The sequence below is a fragment of the Artibeus jamaicensis genome, unplaced genomic scaffold (assembly GCF_021234435.1).
Source record: "Artibeus jamaicensis isolate MK-2021 breed Jamaican fruit bat unplaced genomic scaffold, CSHL_Jam_final contig_581, whole genome shotgun sequence".
In the NCBI taxonomy this organism is placed as follows: domain Eukaryota; kingdom Metazoa; phylum Chordata; class Mammalia; order Chiroptera; family Phyllostomidae; genus Artibeus; species Artibeus jamaicensis.
In genome coordinates, this window is record NW_026521892.1 from 81,976 (window position 1) to 94,805 (window position 12,830).

General features: G+C 37.9%; 2 protein-coding genes and 8 non-coding genes across 20 annotated transcripts in view; 1 reads left to right on the forward strand and 9 right to left on the reverse strand.

Moving 5' to 3' along the window:
- The window catches only part of CEP295 (centrosomal protein 295), a 46,786-nt gene extending 46,664 nt beyond the window's left edge, over window positions 1-122 (forward strand). For all 6 annotated transcript variants that reach the window (XM_037152064.2, XM_037152068.2, XM_037152066.2 and 3 more), the window contains one exon: window positions 16-122. In XM_037152064.2, coding sequence (XP_037007959.2) covers window positions 16-54 — 39 coding nt within the window. In that variant the 3' untranslated portion in view covers window positions 55-122. The remainder of the gene's footprint in view (window positions 1-15) is intronic.
- Window positions 52-12,268, reverse strand: TAF1D (TATA-box binding protein associated factor, RNA polymerase I subunit D). 6 transcript variants are annotated; one of them, XM_037152072.2, is made up of 13 exons: window positions 12,195-12,268; window positions 10,359-10,485; window positions 9,215-9,590; window positions 5,791-5,966; window positions 5,437-5,494; window positions 4,924-5,093; window positions 4,060-4,095; window positions 2,980-3,030; window positions 2,763-2,796; window positions 1,863-1,910; window positions 1,442-1,488; window positions 402-442; window positions 52-164 (listed from the first exon to the last, which is right to left on the reverse strand). In XM_037152072.2, the coding sequence occupies exons 2-6, from the start codon at window positions 10,439-10,441 to the stop codon at window positions 4,932-4,934; spliced, it is 855 nt and encodes a 284-aa protein (XP_037007967.2). In that variant the 5' UTR covers window positions 10,442-10,485; window positions 12,195-12,268; the 3' UTR covers window positions 52-164; window positions 402-442; window positions 1,442-1,488; window positions 1,863-1,910; window positions 2,763-2,796; window positions 2,980-3,030; window positions 4,060-4,095; window positions 4,924-4,931. The 6 variants fall into 6 exon arrangements, with proteins under 6 accessions (XP_037007967.2, XP_037007966.2, XP_037007968.2 ...); XM_037152071.2 differs by lacking the exon at window positions 12,195-12,268 and adding an exon at window positions 12,080-12,188; XM_037152073.2 differs by lacking the exons at window positions 4,060-4,095; window positions 12,195-12,268 and adding an exon at window positions 12,080-12,188.
- On the reverse strand, window positions 247-373 carry LOC119054227 (small nucleolar RNA SNORA25). Its single transcript, XR_005083476.2, has one exon. It is a non-coding gene; the product is annotated as a small nucleolar RNA SNORA25 (small nucleolar RNA).
- On the reverse strand, window positions 661-780 carry LOC119054229 (small nucleolar RNA SNORA32). The gene has a single exon (XR_005083478.1). It is a non-coding gene; the product is annotated as a small nucleolar RNA SNORA32 (small nucleolar RNA).
- LOC119054220 (small nucleolar RNA Z40) lies at window positions 1,209-1,280 on the reverse strand. The gene has a single exon (XR_005083469.1). It is a non-coding gene; the product is annotated as a small nucleolar RNA Z40 (small nucleolar RNA).
- Window positions 1,590-1,726, reverse strand: LOC119054228 (small nucleolar RNA SNORA1). The gene has a single exon (XR_005083477.2). It is a non-coding gene; the product is annotated as a small nucleolar RNA SNORA1 (small nucleolar RNA).
- Window positions 1,977-2,114, reverse strand: LOC119054226 (small nucleolar RNA SNORA8). The gene has a single exon (XR_005083475.1). It is a non-coding gene; the product is annotated as a small nucleolar RNA SNORA8 (small nucleolar RNA).
- On the reverse strand, window positions 2,867-2,938 carry LOC119054225 (small nucleolar RNA SNORD5). The gene has a single exon (XR_005083474.1). It is a non-coding gene; the product is annotated as a small nucleolar RNA SNORD5 (small nucleolar RNA).
- Window positions 3,078-3,207, reverse strand: LOC119054221 (small nucleolar RNA SNORA18). Its single transcript, XR_005083470.2, has one exon. It is a non-coding gene; the product is annotated as a small nucleolar RNA SNORA18 (small nucleolar RNA).
- On the reverse strand, window positions 4,270-4,395 carry LOC119054224 (small nucleolar RNA SNORA40). The gene has a single exon (XR_005083473.1). It is a non-coding gene; the product is annotated as a small nucleolar RNA SNORA40 (small nucleolar RNA).
- Window positions 12,269-12,830: the final 562 nt, after the last annotated feature.

Genomic DNA, 12,830 nt, shown 5'->3' on the forward strand with positions numbered 1-12,830 from the left:
TTATTCCCTCTGCAGAAAACACTAGAGAAACTTCGAGCCAAAAATACATGCTGACTTTGTACAAAGAGTGTAAAGAGTTTTTATTTATTTAAAGTTAATAAATTTTTATTTAAGGAATTTCACATGTTCTGAGTCCTTGGTTTCTCGAGTCTGAGTCTTACTTCCTAAAAAAGAAAAGAGTAGACAGTGGTTAAAAACTTGGGGAACATTTATTCCCACATCAGCAATCATTGATGAGTAGCTTGATTTTGTATCTCCACAAGAAAACATAGCACTATTAAGTGTCTATTACATCCTATGGAGAACTTCAATCTTAGGTCACAGCGTAAAGAGCTCCTGGTTTTGGTCACATAAGCTCTCTTTGAAATGACCTATAAATTATCTTTTTCTAACATGCATACCTTTTTTGGCTCAATCCAGTCACTTGCCATGACAGTTGGTCCTGTAACAGGAATAGAGATGGTCCTGTGATGACAAACTATTTGATCACTAAGCACCCTAGAAGGATTAGCTAGACAAAGGTCATCTGGAAAACTCCAGAAATCTCAGCTGTTATAAAATCTCACTGATAACCAATGGCTATTACAAAAGCACATACAGCTTGTGTTTTATTTGCCTAGGGCAGCACTGTCCTATAATGAAAATAAGTAAGGGTTAATAAAATGTTCCCAATAGGCTGAATGCTAGCAATATAGCAGAAAAAAACCTAGTGGGAAAATGTTTTGTGGTCATGTCCACGGCAAATGAGAAACTGCATTCTAAAAGCCTTGGTAATGACCATTACACTCTGACAAATAATTTGGTATGTAAGTTAAAAAGATGAGTAACTTGCCATAATTCTTTTAGTTGATCTTTGATCTCCACTTGCATATGGACATACTTCAAAACCTTCCCACCTGGAGAAAAAAATTTTAAGTTCATGCTGGGCTAAATTTTTTGAAATGGGGTTGACTGGGATCCAAACTCTTCTGAAAACCAGTTCCTAACTAGAGTGTATTTCAATCCAGTTCATTTAAACTTAAGTTATTGGCAAGAAATACACTTTAAAATTAAGGCTTGATTAATCTATTTCCATTCACAACCGAATTCTTATGAAAGGAGTTCTGATCTTTAACTGCAAAGGCAGCTGTTTGGAAATTAGCATGTTTCAGGGAACTTCTACCTTAGAGCTTTAAAGTTTTAAAATATGGCATAGATCTGATGCAGATGGATGTTCAGATGGCTATTTTCATTCAGCCCATTCAGAGCAGTTGAACATTTTCCCCATCATCACAACATCAGTGGAAACATGGTAGCCTTTTTTTAAACAACAAACCACAAGGACCGGCAGGCTACTATTAAGCATTAAATAAATGCCAAAGACCTTAATGCTTAAATTTAATAAAGGGAGTTTATGTCTCTTACAAACTAGGAGGGAATGTGAAGGAAATTAAAATCTTACCTATAATTGTTGGAGTCCAATTTCCTCAAGCAGTTTACTTTAGGGCCCTAGAAGTTAAATAGTAAAAAGTACATGGTTATTTTAGCAGGTGATGTAAGATATACTGAAAACTTATTACATCCAGTTTTTACTCACTGAGCCTAGCAGAAAATGTTACAGGTCTCATTGTCACCACTGCAATAAAGTTACTGTGATGGAAGCAAAACCTGTGTCTCAATGTAGCCACATTAACAATTTCTGGACACATGTACAAAGACAGTGCCCATTTTCATCTAGAATGAGGCTTCATAAGAGTGTCTCTCAATCTTATACATACACTATGCAAAAGGCTTCTACATCTGTATAGAAGTTTCTGCCAACACATGCTGTTAATGAAGGAAAGATGCTGCAAGAATTAACAAACCAAAATCAAAATCCTTACACAGGGTCAAAGTAGATGGATCTGCCTGGTTTCTCAGTTTCAGGCACCCTAGAAAAAGAGAAGCATTAGTTCCTATTGAAGTTATGTGTAACTGAACAGAAGAAACTATAGGAATACTGTATCAGTAAAAATACCAGGTTTAACATGCACAAAGCCAAGAAAACCAACGATGCCAGATACCGAATTTATGTCGCACTGTCCTTTGAACACCCAGCAGGAATAAACTGCTAAATGCAGATACCATGCAGTGCAATTGTGACCAAACTATTACAAACACCTCTAAATCTAATTGTGGAAAATGCCCCAATTCCTAATCCTCATTTCAGTGTGGGAACCACATTTCTGTGTGTAAATTATAAACCTAGTCACCATTATCTTTATCACGTCTCTGTGCACTAAAAATAAAGATCACAGTTGTTCACACTGTTCTTACTAGAAGGAATTCCTCTGCTATCTTTAACATATCCAAGTCTACATGTTATTAGGCTGAACAATATGGAACTGAGTACAAAAAGGGGACATTTTTATTTGGTAACCCTAGACATGCAGTCTCTTCATTTTTTCCAATTCTGCATATAAATACAATTACAGCAAATATTTTCACCAAGATTCTAACAATTCTGCTTTATACCTAAACCACTGTTAGTCGCCACAGTAATGGAATGCTGCACAGAGGTCCTTGAATAACACCCTTCTGTTCAATGTTGTGTTACCAAGTTGAGACGCCATAGAAACTTAGCTTGTTTACATCAATTAGCCTGTGGTCAAACTGCCTTCCTTATATTGGCTTTAAGTAGCAGAACCTATTGACAGTGTTAAGTAAGGACTTACTCTACTCACAATTTGCATTTTCTCACAATTTTAAGTCCTTAATAAATAGAAATTATACATTCCACTTACCTGTAAACATGAGTAACTTCGTATCATATCAGTCCTACAAATAAAACACCAAATAAAAGTTTGACAAGTGTGTGATTAAAAACTAAAACTACACAGTTATATTCAGCTATCAGAATTACATTTTAGTTCACGTCTGTATCACTCAGCAGTTGAACAGTTACATTCATCATTTGAACTGCAGTGGTACCCAAAGTTTACATTGTCACCAAAAACTTACCTAAGTTATCACTACCTAGAATAGTACAGATCTTCGAAATATACAAAAAACCTAAGATAAAAAAAGTAAGTTGTTAGGATCTTTCATAATTTTAGCAGCTATGTCTTGTAGTTCCTTCCCACAGATCTAACACATAGTTCTGTGAATAAAGGAAGCAACATATTACTCTATGAGGCGTTTCCAACGATGCAGGTCTACGGAAAAAGCCCCATCGGGATAGACCTCAACCATCATTTACACATTTTAAAAGATGTGGCAAATCTTAAGACTTTACAGGAAGACAATTACTAGAACTGACATGCTCAAGTCATTTCAAGCTCAAAACTGTATAAAAATAGTCAAACATCTTCCCATTCACAAATTAAATTTAACTATTAAGTTTCAGGAAACCATACCATAAACAATCACATAAGGATTTCAATAATGTAGTTTAGAAGAGTATACACTGACCAAAAAAAGGTGCAAAATGCCAAGTAGCTATTACAAATAATCCATAATCCAAAAGAAAAATATCCTTGATTTTCATGAACTTTAATATTGCAATGTTTTACCTATGAAATTCCCAGATTACACAGCAAAAAAAATTTTACTGAATTTTTGCCTCAAAATTGAGTATCTATATAAAGTATCTCCTTAAGCTACTTGATATTAGGTATAAAAATACAGAAAAAATATTGATGTGGCTATATTTATGTTTTTACCATTTGAGAACTTTATACCATCAAAACTTAAAAAATGTTGTGTCCTGTATAGTCATTGCTAATATTGCAGTATTGAACCAACCCCATTTTAGACCTGCATTAATTAAAAATGTTACAGGCATAAAGTAGAAATATGCAAAATTCTGATTATTGCTATAGTCCAACTGACAGTTTGGGGACCCTTTCCTGTAAGTTAAGTGAAGCTGGCACAGTGTCACTATTAGTGTTCTTTAAGATTCATTTTCTGAAATCAAACAGAACTGGAAAGCTGGCAAAAAGTTTCTCAATGATGAAACTTCCTATGAAGGTTTAGATTATCTGACAATGTGCTACATTTCAACAAGTCTGATCCAAAAATTCATCTAATGAATAAACATACCTTTAAGTCCAAAAACTGTGTTTTCAACATAAAGCCCTAACAAACAAACAAACAAAAAAAGCCATTTTTGTTTCATTATCATTAAAACTGGAATACTAAATCAGTATAGTTGAGGTTTCCCTTACTTCCTATGCTCTTTAATTATCCAATCTACAGCCCTGGAAACTTTTTTTAAATCAATGACCCATCACTTTAATCTGTTTTAGGTATTATGTTCCTTCTTATATGTATCAAAACTCATACCAAACAATGAGTTCTGGGTTGCAAAAGAGGATTTATTTCTGCACCTGTATGTAGTCTTTGCCCACAAATTAAGCAAAAACAAACACAAGTGCTATTGTAAAATGTGGTTTATATAGCAGCATATCTGGTAATATACAGTGGTGACAAAAGATGATGGAAGTGAAAACATTCTAGGCTGTTAAGAGAGAATTAAGTTCTTATCAGAACTGAACATGACACTGAAGGTCACTTTTTTCTGAATAAAATAGGGAATTTCAGGAATAGGAAGGAAAGATAACAGGTTGTCATTTATTGATTATTAAGACCTTTTTTTAGGTCTATAATCTCTCTACTTTGATTCAACGCTCAAATGATAACTTTAGGCTCTCTTGTCCTGAAATTAAAAAAAGTATTGGCAAAAACAATAGGACACTTATTATTTTGCAAGAGATTATTTCTGCTAGGAAAACCTCAATTTTCTGTACATACATCATTCACTTTTAAAATGTTTTCTAATAATTACTTATTCTTTAGCAGTTTACTTTACAAACTTGTTTACAAGACCTTTTTATTTTCCCCTTAGTGGCATACATACATCATTTTTTACTTTCTGTGAAGTTTCTTTTTCTCTAGTCTCTTTACCTTTATGTTCATATTCCTATCTCCATTTCAGGCTGTTCTGTCTTCTGTCCAATGTTTTTGCACTTTGATACTCTCTTTTTAGACAAAGCAGCTTCTCCAGTATATTCTTGTTCTAAATACGCATTCATCTTCTCTGGTAAGTCAGAACTTATTATGAAGTAACTATTCTCCTGCATAAAAGATGCCAACATTAAGCAGTAACTAAAACTTTATCCCTTTAGCAATCACACAAAACTGAACTCTACCAGGTGATTTCAACCGGGACTATGTCTAGATGTTAAAAATTCAATCCTGCTTTTATTCTCATTCAATGTCCGCATATAAAACTTAGTAATGAAAAGTCCATGTCACACTCAACTATCCCCCAAATACTATTTTTTTATTCTCAACACCAAATATATTGAAGCCTCTCAAAAATTAAATACAGACTCTGAGACAATACCTACTGGATAAGTTACTCCTGTATCAACTTCTGCCCTCCAAAAAATGAAACAGGGTAAAAGTGTCACTTACCACCAATTTGATATCACATTCATCATGTTCAAGGTTTGTTTCAGCTTCATCCTCTCCCCTGCAACATTAAATATATCATCACTCAGATGACTAAATCTTCTAAAACCCAGTCAGTATTACATGGTCATGACATACAGCTGAGCAGTACCAGTCAAGGAGAAAAATTACACTGCCATGTCTAACACCCAAAATTCGCTCTCACAGGCCAAGATCATAGCTCAACGGCAGTAACCCAGATGGCCTACTGTGTATTTGCTCCCAGCGCAAATCAACTGCATATGGATAAATTAACATTAAAATTTAGAAACATTAAATTTGTTAAACTATAACCAAAATTTGACATGGTTAACTTACACTGGGTCTTCAATAGGAGAGAGAGATCCATCATCATCCAAGTATTTATATCTACGACTATCAAGGTCATCTTTTTCTAGATCTTCACCAACATTCATCTGTTTCAAGGATTCCTTGAGGTGGTATTCATACTTCAGTTTTTCAAGGTAGTTGAAAAATCCTCTTGCCACTGCTTGCTATATATCAGAAAAATTATTAAGCCATGGCCTCACAAAATAAAAATTTCCTCCATCTCTCAGCAGGTCCTTATGTTCCAAACTGGCAAGGATCTCCTTACCAAGAACTCTTTGTGTACCTGATTTAACTACTTTGCCACATGCAGCTCACATGTAATAAACACCAAATGCTGGTTGTAAAAAAAAAAAGTCACTACTACCTAGTAAGTTATCAAAGTTACTGAATTTGGTAGAAAACCAAGCACAAATCTTGTGTTTTGGAGGCATTAAGTTATGAAGTTTATTATAATCACCTTAAAACACAGATTAACTAGTATTAGTCCCCTCAAATCAGATTCTAAATCAAGGAATTAAATATTAAATACTAACTGCAAACATTAACTCAATATAGATTTCCAGTCAGGATGGCCACATAGGTGAACATGGCTCACCTCCTCACACATCAAAATTACAACTATAGAACGACCATTATTCAGAACTGTCAGAAATCAAGTTGAATGGAAGTCTGACAACCACTGAATTAAACCACCTCCACCCAGACTGGTAGGCGGAGCGCAGATGTGCAACGGGCTGGGATGGTCCTACACATCCCTGTGCAGTGGATAAAAATTTGGGAGGGATATCTCAGGAGTGAGGAGTCCCAGCCTCACACCAGGTACCCAGCCCAGGGTTCCAGTGCCAGGAATATTAATCCCCTCTAACTTCTGGCTGCAAAAACAAGTGGGGACTAGGTTGGAAGACACTGCTGGAATCCCAAGCAGTTCCTCTTCAAGAACTGTAATCTGTAGTTCTTGACTACATATTACAGGGGACTTAGATTTACTCTCTCTCGAGCTCCAGCACCAGGGGAGCAGATTAAAAGGCAGCAGTGGCAGACAGGGAGGAATCGAAGTGTCTGGCATCCAGGCAAAAGCTGGGGGACAGTTTCCTCCCACACAGAGAGGCAGGCACAGGCCACTGTACCTTTTGTGAACCCTCCCACAGAGCCAGAGCTAGCAGGTGGGTGCCGTATCTGAGACTCCCTCAATCTGGCTAATACTGCCTGCCCCATCCTAGAGATCCCAAAGCTGGTTTCACCCAACTGAGGGGCCCACCCAAGCTGTTACCATGACTCTTTCAGGACTGGCTGATTTGGGCTTATGCTTCCCATCTTCCTAAATCCTCTCAAAGTAGCAACAGACAGCCTTGTTGAGCCCCCAGGACCTCCTTCGCACCTCTTGCCAAGTGGCCCAGCACTACCAGAGCCAGCCTATATTCACAGATTGGCTTCTCCTAGAAATCTCCAAGCACAGCATAAGTAGCAGCCATCTCAGATTGCTTTATACCTCATGCTGTATGGCCCTGGGCAAAACAGGTGGAAGCTGACCCTGGCCTACACCACCTGGGAAACCAGAGCCTGTGTACTTAGTGGACAGCTACAGATTACAATGTAGCACCACCTCCCTGCCCCTGCACAGCTGATGCTCCATAGAGGACAGAGGTTGATGGGCATGGGTCATAGCCAGTCCTTGCAGCTGACTGGCCTGCGTAAATCCCTCCCCTTAACCTACCAACTATATTCCAATCTCACTTAACTATAAGGGGAGGGTGTACTAAGCCCACATGAAGGGCACAATTCAAGTACCAAGCTTGGTGATAGGGGGGCTGTGCTACTGGATGCTATAGGACACCTACATTAGGCCATGTAGGCCATTAGGCTACCAAGACAGGGAGTCATAGCAATTCTACCTAATACATAGAAACAAACACAACGAAGCTGCCCAAATGAGACAAAGAAATATGGCTCAAATGAAGAACAGATCAAAACTCCAAAAAATAATGAAACAAAATGTATAAGCAATCTATCAGATGCAGAGTTCAAAACACTGGTTGTAAGTATGCTCAAGGAACTTACTGAGGACCTCTGCATAAAAAAGATCCAGTCAACAACAAAGGATACAATAATTGAAATGAGGAAAAATTTACAGGTAAACAGGCTGAGAATTGAATCAATGATCTGGATTATAAAGAAAAAAAAAACTATCAGAACAAGAAGGGTAGAAGAATCCCAAATAACAAGTATAAGCAGCCCCTGGGACAACTTCAAGAGGTCCGACATTCACATCATAGAGGTGCCAAAAGAAGTGAAAGAGCAGGAAATTTGAAATCTTTTTAAAAAAATGAAAGAAAACCCCTAATTTGGGGAAGGAAATAAGTAATATAAGTCCAAGAAGCATAGAGTCCCAAACAAGATGACACAAAGAGGACAACTTCGAGACACATCAGAATTAAAATGCCAACAGTTAAAGAATCTTAAAATCAGTGAAAAAGCAGTTATGGGTAATTGCCAGTTGATTTCTCAAAAGAAACTTCGCATGCTAGAAGTGACTGGCGAGAAATATCCGAAGTCAGGAAAAGGAGTGGCCTACAACCAAGACTGCTCTACTAAGCAAAGCTATCATTTGGAATTGAGGGGTAAAGACCTTCCCAGACAGGAAAAACTAAAGGAAGAGTTCAATCATCTCCCAACCATTATTATATGAAATATTAAAGGAACTTGTTTTAAGAAAAATAAGATCAAAACCATGAACAGTAAAATGGCAATGAATAATATCAACAATTGAATCTAAAAGGAAAAAAAACTAAGCAAACAAGACAAGCATTTTAATGGTTGCCGGATAAGAGGCAACTATAGGGGAATGGATGAAGGTGAGGGGAAAAGAAGTACAATATACAAAATGTAGTAGCCAAAGACATGAACAATGATATGGGGATTGCTAGAGGGAGAGTGGTACTGAGTGGAGGAGGGGACAAAGGTGGAAAAATTAGGATAATTGTAATAGCATAATCAATTTTAGAAAGTTAACTCAAATACCTCAGAGTGTATAGTACTGGACACTTTACCAGGCAATCATGTCAAAAATAGAATACTCAATCTCTAAGAGATGAAATCTACTGAAGTCACTGAACATGAAAGGAATTGTGGGTTTGATCTAGGCTACAATTGGGAGTATCTTTTTGAGTTTTAGGGATGATGTTAAAAACCCAATAGGATGAAATCAAGGGATTTTATATAAGTAGCCTCGGAGCACTTCAAAAACAGGTATATAGTCACTGAATATACCAGTGAAGATTTCACCCAGTAACCCAAGAGGAGTATGAGCTGAAAGACTGAGTGGTTTTTAACTGAGTCAGGTACAGCTAAATTCTAAGTGACCAACAAACCATTTCAGGCACTTTAGCTATGGTACCCACATATACTGACTCACCTCAAATGTTAAAATTTTTCTCCAAGGTAATGGTTTTCTTCCATTCTCTGATTCTAAAACTGGGAACTGGGGTCTGTTATCTTTAAATTGTTTCTTATTTATGCGTGACCTTGTGATTTTCCTTCCTTCTGGTCTTTCCCTTGGTCTTCCTATTGGCTTGTATTTCCTCTTTTTACGTTTTTTTTTCTTGGATCTTTCAAAAATAGCTTTCAAAGTCAGTGGTCTTGGTTCGAAAGATGAGTCACTGGACGAATCTCTTGCTTGAACACTTTCAAGTGAACTAACACATTTTCTAACAGGATTTCTTTGCCTCCGTTTAGGTGAGCAAGGAACACACTGAGTTTTAAATAAGCTGCTACCAGAGGAAGAGTTATCACTAGAAAAAAAAGGGGGGGGGAATTAATTGTTTCCCTGTTTATGTAACTGAATGCCTATTACCAGTAATGTATTTGTTCCACAGACCAAAACAGAAAAACATGCTGAGGATCAACGATGAGCTCCATACTAGCCAACTAGTTCTGACCTGGTCACTCTAACCTAAAATGGCTCAAAATGCCATAGCACTTACCAAATCATCTTCTGAGAGAAATACAAGCCCCACACAGGCAGTCTTGTTCACTGCTAGAGGTTCCTTTCATGAAAACAAAGCCTCCTCTAAATAAAACATAAGATGCCTAATATATTTGATGTGACTATACTAGAAATACTGATTTGATATACGAGTAAGGTTAGTGGATGAGGTAAGGAGACATCTCCATCAAACACCTAAGCCAGCATTCTAGATAAAGTACAATAATCAGACTAAGCTAAACGTTAAGAGTCCATACTGATATCCCTTTTCTTGTTATAAAATTAGGGTGATTTAGTCAAGCTGAGATACCAAGTTAGCCCAGAGAAAATACTCTGGTTTCCCTAGGTTGAGAATGTGTTCCCCTGTTAAGTATACAAGTACATAAACTTTGAAGGTCTATGTAAAGAAGGTTTTTCTTTCCTAATCCTTGTAAATTACCTTTACCACCACTCCCTATCTACAGTGACTTATATTTTCCTGGTAATTCAAATGCGGTAAACGTTACCTTTGAATCTAGTGTTTTCTAGTAAAAATCTGATGGTTGTTGTTGATGAAAAAAGAAAAAGCACTTACCTTTGATTTTCATTTTCCATAGCTGAATCCGATGCTGTTATGTAGTCCAGAGAACCAGTTGCTGATAGGTATTCCGAGTCCATCTTAAAACTTGACCATTAACTTGTTCTTTCCTTTCACCAAATTTCTGACAACATATAATATACATGTAGTTTTTCTAAACAATTGTCGACAGAAACAGCTAATATCCAAGCAATGCAAAAGTTGATGTAGAAGTTATGCCATTACATATCATTTACAAGGCCTTTAATACTTTTATGTAGGAACCACATCCTTCAGAACAAACTCTAAAAATCTAGAAATTTCACTGACAGGTTCTTTCAGTTGTGCCTCTAAAGCTATTCAGCGGAACAAGATTCCACAAAAATACTATCATCCCCACCTAAAATACCAAACTTTTACATGACAGCAAAAAATGGTATCATTTAAAATATTTTATCATTAGCCATAGTAATGTGCAGTTACAACTATTAATGTACCCTTTTCCAAAAGCAGATGGGACCTCCTAGAATTTTACATACAACATCAGAAGGTTGAATGTGGCTTCAGTATACCAAGAAAAATAACCGTTATTACTATCTCAATCCAACACACCATTTTAAAATTCCTGGTCTAGGCTTTTCACTTATGGCCTTTTCCCATTCATACTATTATTGAACAAAATCACCATAAAACCTCTTTCTTGGCTTATTATGTTTGCCATTATGGGTATTAATGTAAAATTTCTGAATTACCAATCATCAATGAAAGGCTGTCAGACTACAACAATGATGCCCTTCGGCTTCCTTTAAAAAAACTACTTAAATATTTTACAACAGTTTGGGCAAAACTTAAAATAAAGATGACATCTTAATTTAAAACAGTACCTCCCTTATAGATGATCTCAACATTCTTCCATTTTTGTTGCTTAGTGTTTATACTTGAGAATGACCAATGAATACAGATAAAAGGCAATCTCACAATTAACAGCAAAATGTTTCAAATAGAGGAAATAGATTAAGATCGATTAATCACACAGATCCTGCATTTTCAAAATGTGCAATGTATTCGCGTGTAATTTTCTCGTTTTATTGTAGTTTTTTAGGGCAAAAATCAAATATGTCATGAAATGATCAGAAACGAAATTCAACAAATTGGGTTAAATGGCAGTGGTGGTTGAGGTTAATTTTTAAAAAAATATTATAACATTGTAGTTAACTCAAAAGATCACTTTTTACGTAACTCAGAAAGCATTCCGATTTAAATATCTTTTCCTACTCGAGATTCTGCGAAGCCACGTGGCCAAGTAATGCACTTCACCAGCGCTAACAATACCTCTCTGATCGCTAATACACGACCCTGGGGGGACTGTCTCTAGGAAGCACCCAACCCCAGGCACTGCAAATGGGCTAAATGTTACCTCACATTAAATAACTCACCCTTAATAACTCAGAACACCTGTACTGGTAACACCTACAGACCAGTGGGTACTGGTCAGAACACACTCTACATCACGCCCAGGCTATAATCGTTTTATGCGTAGGTCGCAATCCAACGCTATATCCGAAGCCAACAACCGCAAGCCCTCCACCCTCAGGGCCTGACATCATCGGCTCGAAGGTCCCGCAACGCGGGTGTCTCGAGAAAAGTTAGAAGCGCAACCTCTCCGACACGCATCAGGGCTGGGTGGACTTGTCCTCTCCCTTACTCATTAAATATGTCAGCAGACCGCTTGCACCAACCTGTGCTGGCTCAGTACCAGCCTCAGCTACGTAGTCACCTCTGCACCCAAACCACGGCGGTCTGCACCCAAGCAATCGCCCGACCTCCGCACTCCAAGAGGAAACCACCGCTTACCTCTTCAGCTGCGCGGAAGAAAAAGGACAGAGCCAACCGCGTGACCCAGCTAATAGTGGAGCCAAAATCTCGCGATAACAACTTAGCTGAGGCAAGAACAGAGAGGCGGGATTATGGGGGCGCCATTTTGGTCGCCCTGGTGGGAGGAGTGATTCTAAGTGGGCGGAGCCTGACTCCTAACCCAGAGGGGGCGGGGTTAACTGAGGCCGGGTTCGGGGCCGTTCTTCCCTAACCTAATTAGGTAAGTGTTATGGCCAAGACCATTTTGGCGAACGACAGAGAGAAACTGTGGGGTCAAGTGAGCGTAATGGATGTGAGCTGCGAGGAAACAGTTACTCAGCCTGATTTGTTTCCTGTGGACTTGCATTTGCTGATTTGGCGTCCAGGATTGGTGGGTGGTGCCAAGTGTGTTTTGTCAGATTATGTCTACTTTTGTCTTCAAAAATCTCTAATGTGTAAAACTGTGAAAGGGTCATGCTTTGCCTGTCACTCAAACTAAGGAACCTGTTTACTGGAAGTCAGTGTTGCTCCGGGGCACACCCAGTTAGTTCCCTCTCCACCTTTGGACTTTTGTTAGATCACTCTCACTGTGTAAACTAGGGTCCCCCTCCCAGGAGTTGGTTAATGTATCACTAG

Coding starts and splice junctions, on each gene's coding strand:
- TAF1D (XM_037152072.2), bottom strand. CDS start 10,441: ATGGACTCGGAATACCTATCAGCAACTGGTTCTCTGGACTACATAACA. Junction 5,967..9,214: donor GAAAAATTTTAACATTTGAG/GTGAGTCAGTAT, acceptor TCTGATATATAG/CAAGCAGTGGCAAGAGGATT. Junction 5,094..5,436: donor AATGTGATATCAAATTGGTG/GTAAGTGACACT, acceptor TCTTTTATGCAG/GAGAATAGTTACTTCATAAT.